General features: G+C 45.9%; 1 protein-coding gene across 4 annotated transcripts in view; it reads right to left on the reverse strand.

The window, feature by feature from the left end:
- The window catches only part of EFCAB8 (EF-hand calcium binding domain 8), a 67061-nt gene that overhangs the window by 41260 nt on the left and 8597 nt on the right, over positions 1-17204 (reverse strand). For all 4 annotated transcript variants that reach the window (XR_014169677.1, XM_081916653.1, XM_081916652.1 and 1 more), the window contains exons 4-9: positions 16427-16545; positions 14240-14343; positions 9589-9757; positions 6965-7070; positions 6118-6202; positions 1513-1625 (exon numbers count right to left, since the gene is read on the reverse strand). Coding sequence is in view for 3 of the 4 variants with exons in the window: in XM_081916653.1 (XP_081772779.1) it covers positions 1513-1625; positions 6118-6202; positions 6965-7070; positions 9589-9757; positions 14240-14343; positions 16427-16545 (696 nt within the window). In the remaining variant the exon portion in view is untranslated. The remainder of the gene's footprint in view (positions 1-1512; positions 1626-6117; positions 6203-6964; positions 7071-9588; positions 9758-14239; positions 14344-16426; positions 16546-17204) is intronic.

A 17204-nucleotide genomic window follows, 5' to 3' on the forward strand; every position in this document is an offset into this window, starting at 1 on the left:
ATGATCTTTTATTCTTTTGGAGAGATGTCACAATGTACAATAACGCCCTAGCTCAACTGAAAGAGCACTTTGACATGAAAGATCTTGGTGAGGTAAACAACTACCTATCTCTGGAAATAGAGAGAGATCAAGATGGTAACATTCTAGTACACCAGTCACGGAAAATTGCTGATGTGTTAAGCAAGCTAAACCTGATGGATGCTAACCCTGTAGACACACCGATGATAACAGGTTATCAGGTAGATGACACTGAAGAAGCATTTTCTGACACTACACTGTACAGAAGTGTGCTAGGCAAGCTAAACTTCATTGCCAGATGTTCAAGACCAGACATTGCTGTTAGCTGTAATTTGCTAAGCAGACAAGTCAACAATCCTACTGTTAAGGATTGGAAAGCTCTGAAACGCATAGCGCGGTATTTGAAAGGCACTATGCATTACAGACTGAGATTTAGCAATCAGAAGTCTGGTGGTCTTGAGATATTTGCAGATGCAAGTTTTGGAAGTGACACTACAGACAGGAAAAGTACGTCTGGAGTTTGCTATAAGTACAATCAGGGTCTTTTTGATTGGTCATGCAAGAAGCAAACAACAGTTAGCTTAAGTACTTGTGAAGCTGAACTGAATGCACTGTCTTATTCACTTAAGGATTGTGAATGGTTGTTACAATTGTGCAAAGACATGAAAATTCCTGTCAAATGTCCAATCCAGGTTTACCAGGACAACAAAGCATGTTTGGCTTTGCTGAATTCTGAAGGTTGTAAGCAAAGCACGAAGCACTTGCAATTGAAGGTGCAACATGCTAGGGAACGTATTCAAAAGGGACTCGTAACGGTGTCCTATATGCCAGGTAATGAAATTCCTGCTGATGTATTGTCCAAGATTGTATCAAGGGATCAACACTGTACCTATGTGCAGAAGTTGGGTTTGTACTGATATTGTACGAACACGCTGCCCAGAGATGTTCACAGAAAGGGGGAGGATGTTGGTTTCTGCTTTCTTCTCTGTGCAGCGAAGTGCTTGTCACGAGACAGGTTGTTTACATTCCACAGAGTCTGTACTGTTGGAGGTTTTCCCACGGGAACGGGAGACTGGATGTGACGTACACTGGTTTCCTGTTTTTCACTGTTTCTTTGCAGTTTCAGTTTGTGATTCTCTCCGTGCTTTTGAGGAGAGATGACGCTTTCTCTGCTCCGGCAGAGGGAAAATGTTTTTCTGTAACTTACCAGCTTTGAACTGTAAATAAAGTAGTATAGAGCATGTTGGCTCATACTTTTCATCATTCCGTTGTGCACTGGACACTGCTTATCCCCAACAAACTGATGCTCAGCTTATGAATAAAGTAAATATTGCAAAGGCATCCCTACCACTCTCTCTCTCGTCTGAAAGGAAAGCTCTGTCAGTGCTCAGCAAAAGGGGGAGCACCAAAGATCAAACATCTTTGATCGACTTGCACCCCTTATCTGGAAGCTCAGGGACCAGCAGACCCCCCTCTGCACCAGCCGGGACTCACCTATGTAGCTGCGGACATTGAAAAGCCCGTTCATCACGACATCTGATGAGGTGAAGATCAGGACGTTCCCTTTCACGTCCCCAACAGAGAAGATCGCTTTGCGGCCATCGGTCCTAGTTCAGGTAGGAAAAGAAAAGGGATGAAGGCCAAAACCTGCAGGTGCAGCACAGGTGCGGAACAGGTGAGAGCTTGGCCTACCTGGGAAGCAGGTCAGCCTCGGATAGAAGCTCTGCCTGCTTCTTTGCTCCAGGTAGCAGAGCAGAGCCCTGGAATTGGGATCCAAAATGGGCATTGCTCCAGATTTCCTCTGGCCACAAGGCAGGAGCATAAAGCACCGTATTTTTTGCTCTATAAGACTCACTTTTTCCCTTACTAAAAAGTAAGGGGAAATGTGTGTGCGTCTTATGGAGCTAATGCAGGCTGCGCAGCTATCCCAGAAGCCAGAACAGCAAGAGGGATTGCTGCTTTCACTGTGCAGCGATCCCTCTTGTTGTTCTGGCTTCTGAGATTCAGAATATTTTTTTTCTTGTTTTCCTCCTCCAAAAACTAGGTGCGTCTTGTGGTCTGGTGCATCTTATAGAGCGAAAAATACGGTACTTTGTTATTATTAAAAAATTGTCCAGTAGCACCTTAAAGACCAACTCAGTTTGTTATTGGTATGAGCTTTCGTGTGCATGCACACTTCTTCAGATACACTGAAACAAAAGTCACCACTTCCGGGTTGGCGCCATCGCCGAATGGCGGACTCCCTCCGAGCTCCGGAGGGAGCCTGCTCGGCAGGGGCTGGGTTCTACCGTGCCGGCGACGCGGGGACCCTCAAAAACCATGGGCACTGAAACCCATGGACATGGTGACTCGGCTGGCACCTTTTAAGCCCCCCCGACCCGCGAAGGAGCCTTTTTAAAGGCTGCGGAACGGGTGACGGGGGGGTGCTTTGAGTCCTCCGCTTCCCCTGCCGAGCGAAGCCGCATGCCATTCGACGGAGAGCGCTGACTTCTTCCATTGAAAATCTGGACTTAAAAGAATAACCCGTGAGTAATTGGAACCTGGATTAAAAAGGGAGAAAAACAATTTTTTTAAAATTCGGAGCGAGCGGGGGGAGGTGCAAAAAAGGAAGTCAGCCTCCCCCCTGTTGTAGAGGAGCTAAAGCAAAGGATTTGACAACTAAGATCGAGCGCAACCTTATTTTGATAAAGTTACTAAATTCCGCGATGGAAAATTATAAGACTGGGCTGGAGGAGAAAAGTGGAATCTGAACTAAAATGTAAACCCCCCCCCCCCGAAACCCCGGGAGCGATCTGTGAGAGTGCCGGGAGAGGAGAAAGAGAGGTTTTGACAGCTGTCAAAGGAGATGTCAAGTGGAAGAGTAAAAGAGAACTTTGTTACGAGGACTTTGCTGGTTACATTTGTTATAAATTGGATATAAATTGTTTAAAATAAGGAACAATAAGTTACTTTGACTGTTGGGTGTGATCTGGAAGGAAACAGAGTTACTATAATCCCTCTAGAGGAGCTGCGGGACATTGCAAGTATTGTTGGCATGGAATTGGAAAAGGACTTTTTATCTCCTGGGAAACTGCAGAAATGGAACACTATTTTGTCTACAGAGGTCTACACACTAAAGGAGACAATAGATTTATCTATTGAAGAATGGAAGGGACTTGACGTAATGTTTTGTACCTGAATAACAAAGCCTCTGCAGAGGAATTAGAAGCTTTTGGAATTAGAACATTTGTGCAGGAGAGCAGGGGGAAAAAAGGAAGAGAGAGATCAACAAGAATAACAAGAATAACAAGAATTGGACATTTGGGACATTCAGATCTGAAAGGTCTAAAGAAATAAAAAATTGAGTTTTTACTCTTAAATACAAAGATCTGGATGGAAAAAATGGACATTTTTGAATTAGACTCTTTCCAAGATTGGACATTTGATACTAAAGATGATTAAAAAGACGTCAAAGATTATTAAAAAGACGGCAAAGTGGATTGGTGAAGAACTATGGTTTAGATCTGGGAGCTCCAGGACGACGGCAGACATTGATGGACATTGGGAACGCAACCGGGAAAGGGGGGGAGGGAAATTTGGAATCCAAAGGGTGTCAAATTATATTTTATTCTTTTTCTATCTTTTTTTTATTCCAATCTGTACTGTATATTAAAGAGGGGAACTCGTGGAAGGGACTAAGTCGATTTTAGGGGATGGGGAAAAATCTTGTCTTTAAATTGGGTTAATGATAATAAGTTTAAAATTTGGGGTAAGAACTTGTTGAATCTATGTGAAAGAAGTGGAATACAAGAGGGGGAGGGGAGGGGAAGTCCTGGAAAGATGTTCATGAAATTAAGGTTTTGATTGTGGATGCTTTTTTTTTCTTTTCTCTTTCTGTTATATTTGAAAATCTTTAATAAATATTATTTATTAAAAAAAAATGAAACAGAAGTCACCAGACCCTTATATATAGTGAGAGGGTGGGGAGGGGTGTTACTCAGAAGGGGGGTGGGAATGGGTGACTGGCTGATAGGCGTGGTAAACCTGTTGATGACTGTTAATGACTTCAATTGGTGCTACAGGAAAAAGCAAAGGATTGTATGCAGATGACCCCACCCTCCCACTATATAGAAGGGTCTGATGACTTCTGTTTCAGTGTATCTGAAGAAGTGTCCATTCACACGAAAGCTTATACACAGAACAAACTTAGTTGGTCTCTAAGGTGCTGCTGGAGAATTCTTTTTTTAAAAAAAAATATTTATTTTGACTGCATCAGACCAACACAGCTACCTACCTGAATCTAGAATCATGTTACGCATTTTTGCATTTCTATACTGTAAACTGCCCTGTAATCCTCAGGTAAAGGGTGGTATATAAATTTAGTAAATAAAATAAAGGATCCAGCCCAGACCTACCTGTGGCGCAGAGTCCCAGCAACTGTATGGAACCTCCTTGTTCAGGAGCAGCCTATCCCTGAATACCAATTGCTGGGGAGAGGGTGGCTGGTGAAAAGGTGAATCAGTAAGATTGTGGAGCGGAGTGGCTGACTGAATGGGAGGCATTTGTGAGATTTAAACAAGGTTTTATTTCTTTACTGCTTTTCAGTCCAAAGATGCCCCATGCACTCACCACAGACACAGCTCCCCAGCTTTGCACTTCTCACAATGAAGCCCATTTGCCTAACATCTCCCACCTAGGAGCAAGCCCCATAGCAACCAATTGCAAATTTTTATTTTCCTTAAAACCAATTGCAAATTTCTATTTTCCTTAAAATTAAAAGCAAGAAAAGCATCTTGAAGAAAATACATCACTGGGCTAACACTGACCAACAACAATGCTGTTATGAGTTCGGGGCATTAAGTTAGGTGCCAGAACCCTCTAATCCCTGGATCCAGCAAGTGTTAGAATTTAATCAAGGCTTCTATTTTTTGGCATAGCCAGGCTAGCCTCCTGGTGAGCTGATAGTCCGGGTGATGATCCATTAATGACGATTATGGAGCCCTCTCTCAACAGATAGAGTGTAGAGAATGTTCAGGGTTCCTTTACAGGGGAGGAAAGAGGGTCAGAGAGCGATGTTTGATTTCTCTTTGACTCCAAGGTTGCAAGCTATGGGAGAAACAAGAACCTTCTGGGGCGTCGATGCTGTGAGCCCCTCTATTGTGTACGTATGTATAAAAAACCATAAATCCTAAAGACATCACCATCTCCGCTGTCCCTCATTCCAAAGGAAACACAGACCCTGGACAAGGAACTCTTGGAATCTCTCCCCTCTCCAAGATTGGGGTGACAGGCAGCAATACTGAACACATCAGGCTGGTGCAGTAAAAATGGGTGTACTTTTAAGGCTGCGTGTACTTTTAAGCATAGGATAATATAAAAACCCATGAGTGTCATGAGTGTCATGAATCTTAAAGAGGAATATCAGCATGTTATTGAATCAACCAAATCTACTGATAAGCAGAGGGAAGGGACAAGGCTTGTTCTTCCGTATTGACATCAGCAATAAAATAAAATCAAACCAGACCTCTGCAAATCTATCCTTCTTCTTTTTCTTTCTTTTTTTTTTTTTTTTTTTTTTTTGCATTGTCCCCTGGAGACGCATAGTTTGCCGCTCAACTTTTCTAATAAAGCAAGTTGCCAAACTGTGAAATGCCAAAATGAAATACTGGCTCCATTTAGATGCCTCCTGAAGCGGGCCATTGCAACTCTAGTGGCCGTCCCCCCAAATTATTATTTTTTTAAAATAAGATGATGGAATAATTAGCTCTTCATTATATATATTAAGATCAGCTTCCTCAAAAATAGATAACAGTGCGAGCTGGGGAGAAGGGATAGTACAACAATTCAAAAATCATATTTATTTCTTTAAAAACAAACCCCGCAGAACCAAAGGTTTGTGCTTTTCCCCATTCCCACCATAAATGAATAGGGGATCCAGCAACTGGGCAACCCCTGTAATTCTAATTGCCAAGTGTGGTTGTGCCGATGGTTAGTGTGGGCCGGGTCTGGAAACAGAGTGTTGGTTGTGGGGCTGGGGCTGGTCCAGCCTGTGTCTGGGGAGATGGTGATAGGAGGGGGCGTTGAGAGGGGAAATGCCCCCAGAGTCTTTTATTGACATACCAGTAGTCCATAGCCGTGGCACATCCTTCCAAGTCGACGAGAGTGAAGATCCGGTCACATTTATTGCCACCAATGTCAAAGAACTCTGGGTGGAAAGAGGGAAAGCGGAACACTTTATTCGAGGGCTGTACAGTGGTGCCTCGCAAGACGAAATTAATCCGTTCCGTGAGGCTCTTCGTATAGCGGTTTTTTCGTCTTGCGAAGCAAGCCCATTGACAGCTTAGCGGATTAGCGCTACAGCTGTCAAGCGGCTTCCAGCGATCAGCTGTTAAGCGGCTTATCAGCGGAACAGCTGATAAGCGGCTTAGCGGCTTAAGAAAAGGGCGAAAAAAGCGAAAAAGCCCCGCGGGGGGATGCAAGATTTTTTTCGTCTTGCGAAGCAACCCCATAGGGGAATTCGTTTTACGAAGCGCCTCCAAAACGGAAAACCCTTTCGTCTAGCGGGTTTTTCGTCTTGCGAGGCATTCGTCTTGCGGGGCACCACTGTACGTGCATCGCTCCGTTCCCCAGCCTGCAGGTCTGAACTGACTCCACTGAAAAGCACTGTGCTTTGGAAGCTGCATCAGAGTTTGACCTCCAGAGTCTCTATCCTTCTCCCTCTCCCCGTAACACAGCTTCCCCTGTGGAATCAATGGGAAGTTGACTCAGAAGTCCAGAACTCACGAAAACTAAGTTCCCCTGGACACAGTTCGGAACCAACCTGTGGAACTCGCGTCTGCATGGTGCGTATTTTGAGGGAAAGGGTTGCAAGCTCGCCATACAGAGGCACACATGTTATTTGGGGAAGCAGGAATTGCAAGGCAATTGGGCAGCGGAGGGGACCTTCCCCTTTGCGTTCTGCACTTACCAATATCCTGGTCTGTCGTTGCAACCGCCAGTAAGTTGATATTGGTAAGGCACACCATGTCAATCACCCAGAGTTTCAAACTGTGACGTCTTTTGCTCTGGTCCAGCTGCATAGAGAGAGGAGGGTTCACAGAGAAAAGAAAGTGATGGGGGAGACAGAAGGAAAGAAGGTTTGCTGTTTGCACATCACGTATTTCATGTCAGGAGCCTCATATTGCTGGCAGACTCCGAGACAGGAGGAGGAAGATGAAGAACAACTGGGGGGGCGTATGACGGGGGGGGACACCTGGCTCGGAGGACAGGGAAACAAGGAAGCAGGGATGCTTCCTCCAACCTTCCTCTGGAGAAGAGAACCTCAGCTTGTCGGCTTTCGTTGAAAGATTCAGGGCAGAGAAATGAAAGTCCTTCTTTTCCTTTTTCTTTTTAAAAGATTTTATTGATTTACAAAAGTGTGTGCAATATCTCTCTACCCCCACCCCCACCCCAGTAACATTTTTTACAGATCAGTTTCATTTGTTGAGACATTAGGAAGAAAAGGGGTAAAGAGGTGGAGGGAGGGGAGATGTGTGGGGGTGGGGTCTGGTGGCGATGTTTCTATTTTACTTACTGTATGTGGGGTTTTGTGCCAGCGTTTCTTGTGCAGGTTCTTTGCTGTTCACTTGTGTTCCTTTGGTGGTGAGAGAGGTTGGGGTTGGCCTGGGGTGTGGTTGTCCATTTGTGGTTGGCTGTGGTGGTCTTTGTTTTCGTGTGTGAGTGGGGTGGGTGGGTGTTTTGGATCAGGGTAGCCATAGCTGATGGTGGATTTTTGTCATTGTCTTGTTGGGCTGTGTATGCGATAAAGGGGAGCCATACCGGGGTGAAGGCATCTTCTTCTATTTGTCCCCGTGTCAGTTTCAGTTTATTGGTTAATTTTTCTAGTAGGGCTGTTTCCCATACTATTTGGTACCATTGGTCCATGCTTACTCCTGACAGGTCTCTCCAATGTCTGGTTATGGTGTTTCTGGCTGCTGAGAGTAGGTGGGTTATGAGTTCTTTGTGGTGTAAGTGGGCGTTATTGTCATGAAAGCCCTTCTTCGAGCAGCGCAGCGTTCATCTATGGAACTCCCTCCTGCAGAAGGCAACAATGGTCTCCAACTTGGACAGCTTTAAAAGAGGATTCGACTAATTCATGGAGGAGAAGACTATTGATGGCTACTAGCTGGGATGGTTCTACTCTGCCTCCACAGATGCTTCTGAATACCAGTTTACTGGAAACCACAGGAGGAGGAGAGAGTTGCTCTTGTGCTCGGATCCTGCTGTGCTGGTTTCCCACTTGCATTTAGGGAGAGGCTAGGTTTGCATATTTAAAGTATATTAAAGCACTTCTATTGCCCTATCACAGCAGATCTGCCTTTTGGGGGTTGCTTTTTTGTTTGATTGTTTTTAAATACATTCTTGCAGTTTGGAAAAGAAAGGAGAAATGTTTTGGCGAGTGCAGGATGACTAATGCGAAGAAGCGTTAAACGCCCCTCATGCAAATCAGGATGGGTGATCATTGTCATGCAACCTTCACACATTCAAATCAGAACAAATGTTCAATAAAGACCAGATGCAAGCTAACTTTCACCTGGGTTTTGTAAGTACCGTATTTTTCGCTCCATAAGATGCATCTAGTTTTTAGAGGGGGGAGCAAGAAAATAAATATTCTGCGCAGAGCATGTAAGTGGCTCTCACTTTTCTTGCTTTAAACCCTTCTGTCCCTCCTCCCACTTTGCTGAAGCCAGCAGAGCAAGAGCAATAGCTGCACAGCACCTCTTCTTCTGCCGGCTTCCTAGCAAAGCAGAATGAGGGACGAAAGGGAGCCCTTACAAGGGAGCGCTTAACAGAGCCTGGCAGCGGCTCTTGCTGGCTTTTCCCCAAAGAGGGAGAAGGGCAACCTGTCAGTCCGTTCTCCTTCCTCGGGGAAAAGCCCCCAAGAGCCGCACACAGACTCCACACGGCTCTTTAAAGGGAGCGCTGAGCAGAGCCTCCCGCCTGCATTTGCTCCGTAAAATGCACACACATTTCCCCTTACTTTTTAGGAGGGAAAAGGTGGCATCTTATGGAGCGAAAAATACGGTAGGTCTTCTAGAGGGGCCCTGAGAAGCATCTTAAGCCACCATGCGATTTCATTTGCTCTCCGCTCACGCAACCCCACCTTGGAGCACATCCTGGCTTTAAAATCCTGGCTCTGAATGCCACCAGCCATAGCAGAACATGCCCACTTGGGACCAACTGACCTGCAAAATCACCTTGCCCCATACATGACCCCTCAAATGCTTCACTCGGCAGAAACAGCATGGCCGACAGGCCCCACTTGAAACCCTTTTTGTAAGAACTCAGTTGTTTAGTCTGGCAGCACCGAGACTTTGGAACTCCCTGCCTATTGATCTCAAGCCGGTGCCTTCGCTGTATTCCTTTCGGCGCCTGCTAAGAACATTATTGTTCAGACAAGCCTGCCCAGGGGCTTAAAAAGTTGATGTGAATTTTCACCCGCTTTAGTATTTCAACTTTACATATTTTTTTTCTTGGCTTTTCTCAGAGACTAGAGAGAAAAAGGGAGTCCTTCATACCAAACCACCATCCCGGGCTGACCAGTCTACCTACCACAACAGTACGAAGCCTTTTAAAGGTGTCACTCCAGTATTGCAGGATCCCATCCCTGCTCACGGTCAGGAATCGCCCAGACGGCGATCGGCTTTTCCTCGCCCTCTCCAAAAGCCCCCTGTTCTGGTTTGGGAAAAACTGGATCTTGACAATTTCCTCAGAGTGAGCCCTGGAGGAAAAGGAAGAGGGAAAAGAAAGAAAATGGCTACAGACACATATACTGTGCTTAGGAACATAGCAAGCAAACTTAAAACCTTAAAAAAATATATAATTCTTTTATTCCGTCAGGCCTCTGCAGGCAGTTAAGAGTACATCTCCCGGCAACAGTTTATTGATGCTTAACCTTTTTTCTGCTTTTAAACTGTTTTTAAGTTTGCTTTCATGCTTTTATTGTAAGGCTTCTGTGAGCCGCTTTGATGTGTTTTGTGATTGTAGCATGTCTATGCTTTTATAAATAAAAAACAAGAGATCCGTCCTCCTGTGAGATCAGAAAACCATGCAAGGGCAAAGGTGCATTTGCCATCAGAATTCATGGGTGAGCGTTTTGAGACCTTGGAGAACACAGGATTCATTTCAGTCCAAGCAGAAAGCAATCCATCACCCAGGACAACACTGGGCTTGTCTTAACTCACCCCAGGCTAAGTGAAGTTCCCATCAGCGTGTCCAGTCCCAGCACAGAATCACCTCTTAATGTAAATTGGTTATTGTATTTTAATATTCTGTTGGAAGCCGCCCAGAGTGGCTGGGGAAACCCAGCCAGATGGACGGGGTATAAACACTATATATTTATTATTATTATTATTATTATTATTATTATTATTATTATTATTATTACTATTTGAACCTTCCTCCGCATGACTGTGGTCAGCCTCCTCAGTTTCTGCCGCCATCAGCCTGCCCCTTTGCCCTTCCGCATCACAGATGCAGAATCTCGTCCTCTCCCTTTTATGAGGGTCAACCAAAAAGTCACAAAATACTGCAAGGACCACAATAGCTCCAGGACCGCCTCTCTCCAGATGAACCGGCCCAGACCCTGCAATCAACTTCTGCGGCCCTTCTCTGTGTGCCTCCTCCATGAGAGACCCGGAAGGCTGGCAACACAAGAACAGGGCCTTTTCTGCAGTGGTCCCTCTTTGTGGAACACTCTCCCCAGGGAAGCTCGCCTGGCACCTTCAGGCGCCAGGCGAAAACGTTCCTCTTCAACAAGGCCTTTGTCTGATTGACACCCGATGCTCTTTTAAATGTGATGAGGGAAGGGTTATTGATAAGCTTTTGGTTTTGGTATACAAAGTAAATAAACAGCAAGTGAGATTTCAGGTTCTTGAAAATTTATTATGTTTTGATATTCTGCTGGGGGCTGCCCAAAGTGATGGGAAGGCCCAGCCAGATGGGCAGGGTGTAATTAGTGGAATGATGTTGATGATGATTTTGTCGTTTGTACCCCACCCATCTGGCTGGGTGTTGCCCCGGCCACTCTGGGAAGCTTCCTGCATATATAGAAACATAATTAAACATTAAAAACATCCACAAACCTTCCCCTACCACAGATGTACGGCAGCTACGTTTTTGTGTTTTTATTTTGTAAACTGCCCTGTGGTCTTCGGATGAAAGGCGGTATACTAATTAAATAATAATAATATAATACAGTGGACGCTCGGGTTGCGAACGTGATCCATGCAGGATGCACGTTCGCAACCCGCAGCAGCACGCCTGCGCACGCACGGATTGAAATTCAGTGCTTTTGTACATGCGCAAAGCACAATATAGAACTTCTGCACATGTGTGACCGCCGAAACCCGGAAGTAGCCTGTTCCAAGACTTCTGGGTTTCGGCGGGTCCGTAACCCAAAAAAACACAACCTGAAGTGTCTGTAACATGAGGTATGACTGTAATGTCTTAACCAGACTGCATGTCAACCAAAGAAGCGACTGGGGATAAAGGTAAAGGGACCATTAGGTCCAGTCGTGGCCAACTCTGGGGTTGCGGTGCTCATCTTGCTTTACTGGCCGAGGGAGCCAGTGTACAGCTTCTGGGTGATGTGGCCAGCAGGACTAAGCTGCTTCTGGCGAACCAGAGCAGCGCACGGAAACACCGTTGACCTTCCCACCGGAGCGGTACCTATTTATCTACTTGCACTTTGACGTGCTTTCGAACTGCTAGGTGGGCAGGAGCAGGAACCGAGCAACAGGAGCTCACCCCATCATGGGGATTCGAACCGCCAACCTGCGTTGCAACTGGGGATACCAACAGGAGAAAAAAAAAGTTTTGCCATCGACGCCACAAAGTCTGTATTTGTTGGCAGACTTAAGAGGTAGGAGGTAATAGCAGAGTTGCACAAGAAACTCAGGGCGGCCTTTTGCAAAGTCATCGAGAGCAGGGCTGGATTTTGCATTCATCCCTAGAGGGCAAAGAGCAACATTCCATCTGCATCAGCAACAGGTGGGACAGGAATCCTTTGCTCCTGGGGACCAGGAGTGGCAACACCTGTCTGAAAGGTGAATGGGAAAACCACCTCCATCAAGAAGTTAAACCAGGGGTTCCCAAAATGGGAGACAGCACCCCACAAGGGGGCAGTGGGGTTCCCGGGGGTGGGGGGGCGGGGACAAGGGCAGCAAGGGGGTGGCTTTCAGGCTTTGAAAAGCTGGTCTTGCTGGATCAATTTCTTCAGTTTTGTTAAATCAATTAAACTGAGTAGTTTTTTAATTTTCAATGCAACATTACAACAAAAATTACAAACATGAAGTGCAAAACAAAGCAGTACAAACAAGAAAAAAAAGAGAAAACACATCTACAAAGAAAACCATATCATCATATGTACGTAATGATTAGTATGAAAAACCGAGCAATTAATCGTTCATGTCTTGAATTTGATTGTGCTATGATCTTCCTTCAACATCAAAAAAACTAAGATCATGGCCACTGGTCCCATCACCTCCTGGCAAATAGAAGGGGAAGAAATGGAGGCAGTGAGAGATTTTACTTTCTTGGGCTCCATGATCACTGCAGATGGTGACAGCAGTCACGAAATTAATAGACGCCTGCTCCTTGGGAGAAAAGCAATGACAAACCTAGGCAGCATCTTCAAAAGCAGAGACATTACCTTGCCGACAAAGGGCCCTATAGTTAAAGCTATGGTTTTCCCAGTAGTGATGTATGGAAGTGAGAGCTGGACCATAAAGAAGGCTGATCGCCGAAGAATTGATGCTTTTGAATTATGGTGCTGGAGGAGACTCTTGAGAGTCCCATGGACTGCAAGAAGAACAAACCTCAGCATTCTGAAGGAAATCAGCCCTGAGTGCTCACTGGAAGGACAGATCGTGAAGCTGAGGCTCCAGTACTTTGGCCACCTCATGAGAAGAGAAGACTCCATGGAAAAGACCCTGATGTTGGGAAAGATGGAGGAGAAGGGGACGACAGAGGATGAGATGGTGGGACAGTGCTCTCGAAGCTACCAGCATGAGTTTGACCAAACTGTGGGAGGCAGTGGAAGACAGGAGTGCCTGGCGTGCTCTAGTTCATGGGGTCACAAAGAGGTGGACACGACTAAACAACAATATGATCTTCCTTACTGGGTCGTGCAAGCCAGCATTCTGAATTGTGCATTTTAATAGGATAAAGGAGGATGCACTGAGGGTGAGTTTGTGGAACCAGAAGGGCAGTGCAGTGCCTCAAAAAAGTTTAGGACCCACTGAGTTGAAGAGCGCCATTTGCTTCTCCTCTCAGTCTGCAGCCTCCGCCTTGGAATTTGGTCTCCAAGTTGACCTCAGGGCCACAGCTTCCAGAATCCTCATTTGAAAGAATCATGAAGCTGGAAGGGAATCTGAGCATCATCTAGTTGCCCAGCTCCCTGAAATGCAGGAATATGCAGCTGCCCCTTACAGGGATCAAACCTGCAACCTTGGAGTTATAAGTGCCATGTTTAACCTGACTGAGCTCTGTACTTAAAAGAAAAATCCTTGTTCCTCCTTCCCCCCCCCCCCACTCCTTGCTTTGCATAACATCTTGACTGATGAAGAGTCCTCTGCCCCATCCAGACTATTCATTTATAGCAGTATCATATCACTTTAACCATCATGGTGTCCTCCAGAGAATGGGATCTGCAGCTGGTTAAGATTGCCTTGGCCCAGTATACCTGAAAGAGCGTCTCCACCCCCATCGTTCTGCCTGGACACTGAGGTCCAGCGCCCAGGGCCTTCTGGCGGTTCCCTCCCTGCGAGAAGCCAAGTTACAAGGAACCAGGCAGAGGGCCTCCTCAGTAGTGGCACCCACCCTGTAGAACGCCCTCCCACCAGATGTCAAGGAAATAAACAACTATCTGACTTTTAGAAGACATCTGAAGGCAGCCCTGCTTAGGGAAGTTTTTAATGGCTGATGTTTTAATGTGTTTTTAATATTTTGTTGGAAGCTGCCCAGTGTGGCTGGGGAAACTCAGCCAGATGGGCAGGGTATAAATATATTATTATTATTATTATTATTATTATTATTATTATTATTATTATTATTATTATTATTATTCCATTCCCCTCCAGAAGTGAAATTCCCAGGGAATTCCCCTCGGAAAAGGGACTGGCTGTTCAGACGCTCTGGGAATTGGCAGCTCCACTTGGCCTTGACCCCTTCCCTCCCGCCCAGAGGACAAAGGGACCCTTACACGGAAACCGGTTTCATGGTTGTCTGGAACTCGGGAAGCATCTTATTTTTCAGCATGTCATCCTTCCCTCTGTATTCACGCAGCATGTAATTCAGATACTCCTCCTGCAGGGAGAGAAATTGCCGTTGTCATTCTCACTCTCTCCGCCAGCACGGTGCTTTTCCAAGGATTCTCTCGAGCCCAGCTAATATGTAACCCAGCTGATGCCAGTCTTACCCCAATCTCTGAGCGGAGAGAGACTGCAGGGGTTCCAGACCCTCACCCAAGTTTGGTTTCCTTGGGATGAAGGTCAGCAGAGACTGTGGTATCTATAGGACAAAGTTCCCCAAACTTGAGTCTCCATCTGTTTCTGAACTACAATTCCCATCATCCCTAGCCAGCATGTCAGGGATGATGGGAACCGTAGTCCAAAAACAGCTGGAGACCCAAGTTTGGGAAATCCTGCTTTAGGAGCATGTGGTGTCTTTATGATTGTTAATTTTTTTGCACATATATGGAACCTGAGCACAGGATGGGAACAGGCTTGTTTTTGCTGAGATTTCCATTCCACCTTAAGGAACAGACGTGTGGAATTGTTGCATGTCACATGTCTGTTTACATTCCAGCGCAGTATGCTGGGAACTTCTGTTGTGTATAGCTTTTGCTTTTCCCGTTCTCCATGAGACGACATGAGAGAGAGACGACATGTTTCTTTGTCCTGATTTATGATTATGAAATCTGTAGTTGTATTATGCTTCCACAAGCCTCACGCCTATTCTGTGTGTGCAGTACTCTCTGCTGATAGAGTGCCCTGGCTTTGAAGCCCGGGTCGCTGATTTATGTCGGAGCTCAGGTCGATGGAAGGAGACGGCACAGCTGGGACTTGCCAGCTGGCCTCCCAGCCCTCTACATGTTGACAGTTTTCTCATGCTCTGGACAGTAGGACTTGAACCAACGGCTTCAAGTTGCAAGAAAGGAGATTCCGACAGAACATCAGGAATATCTTTCCGACGTCCAGAGCTATTTGACTGTGGAACAGAAGGTTGTGGCCTCTCCTTCCTTGGAGGTTTCCAAGCAGAGCTGGGATGGCCAACTGTCATGGATGCTTTAGCTGAGATTCCTGCATTGCAGGGGTCGGACTAGATGACCCTCGGGTCCCTTCCAACAATTACAATTCTATGATTCTGTGATGGAGGGGCTCACGACACTGAGCCCTCTCCAACAGATCTTGCTTCTCCATTAGCCTCGGCTTTGGATCCAGTACAGAGCAAGCAACCCAACAGTGTGACGCGGCAGCTAAAAAAGCCAATGCAATTCTGGGGTGCATCAATAGGAGTATAGCATCTAGATCAAGGGAAGTAATAGTGCCACTGGATTCTGCTCTGGTCAGACCTCACCTGGAGTACTGTGTCCAGTTCTGGGCACCACAGTTCAGGAAGGACACTGACAAACTGGAACGTGTCCAGAGGAGGGCAACCAAAATGGTCAAAGGCCTGGAAACGATGCCTTATGAGGAACGGCTAAGGGAGCTGGGCATGTTTAGCCTGGAGAAGAGGAGGTTAAGGGGCGATATGATAGCCATGTTCAAATATATAAAAGGATGTCACATAGAGGAGGGAGAAAGGTTGTTTTCTGCTGCTCCAGAGAAGTGGACACGGAGCAATGGATCCAAACTACAAGAAAGAAGATTCCACCTAAACATTAGGAAGAACTTCCTGACAGTAAGAGCTGTTGGACAGTGGAATTTGCTGCCAAGGAGTGTGGTGGAGTCTCCTTCTTTGGAGGTCTTTAAGCAGAGGCTTGACAACCATATGTCAGGAGTGCTCTGGTGGTGTTTCCTGCTTGGCAGGGGGTTGGACTCGATGGCCCTTGTGGTCTCTTCCAACTCTATGATTCTATGATTCATTTATAGGATGCTGAGGAGCACAGGAAAAGCCCAAGGCGTGCACAACGCAGGGTGTGCCATTCAGCATCCCGGGAATCTGAGCTACCATTTAAAAACAGCAGAGCGAGTTTCTAGCCCTGAGGGCGGCAATGATATTCTTTAAAGCGCGAAGACCAGAAGCCAGAGGGTGGCCAAGTCAGATTTCTCAGAGATCATCTGTGCCCTGCAATAACTCCTCGCCCCACCTGTGCCAGCCTAAACCAAATGAGTTATGCAGAACAGCTTCTCAAAACATTGCAGAACAAATGCAAGCAGGCACTTGCCCAGTCCACGGCGCCGTCACAGTTGGTGTCCACCTTCATGAAAATCACGTCAATGTCTTCGTCGGAAACGTCCCCCATGATCTTCTTCATGGCGCTTCGGAATTCTTCCATGTCCAGACCTGAAAGGCAGGAAAGCAACGGTGTAAATAATAGTTTAATTGTAAATTAGTACAGTGGGTATGGTCGGAAGTTTTTTTCCCCTTGCTGATTCAAATAGTGGATATCATTATGCTTTTATTCACACTTTCATTCTTCTTCTTTCTCTTTATTTTTTCTTTCCTCTGTTCTTTTCCGTTCTTTTCATTTTACAGTCATACCTCGGGTTACAGACGCTTCATGTTGCGTTATTTGGGGTTACAGACCCGCCAAAACCCGGAAGTACCAGAACGGATTACTTCCGGGTTTCGGGGGTCGCGCATAGGCAGAAGCGCTAAAACGCGCTTTGCGCAGAAGCACCGAATCGCAACCCGTACGTGCGCAGATCCGCTGCTGCGGTTGCAAACACTGCGGGTTGCAAACGTGCATCCCGCACGGATCACATTCGCAGCCCAAGCGTCCACTGTATATTTATATTCGCTCTTTATAACATAGCGAATGCTATTTTGTTGGTACTGTATTGTATGTATTTTAAGAATCTGCTTGTCCAATAAAAACTTCAATAAAACACGGGAAGAATGGCAAACCAAGATGATGGACTATGCTGAAATGGCAAAATTAACTGGGAAGCTCAGAAATCAAGAAGACAAGAACTTTTTTAAAAAAAAAAAAGATTGGGGAA

The sequence above is a fragment of the Podarcis melisellensis genome (genome assembly GCF_964234715.1).
Source record: "Podarcis melisellensis genome assembly, chromosome: 6".
Taxonomy (NCBI): Eukaryota; Metazoa; Chordata; class Lepidosauria; order Squamata; family Lacertidae; genus Podarcis; species Podarcis melisellensis.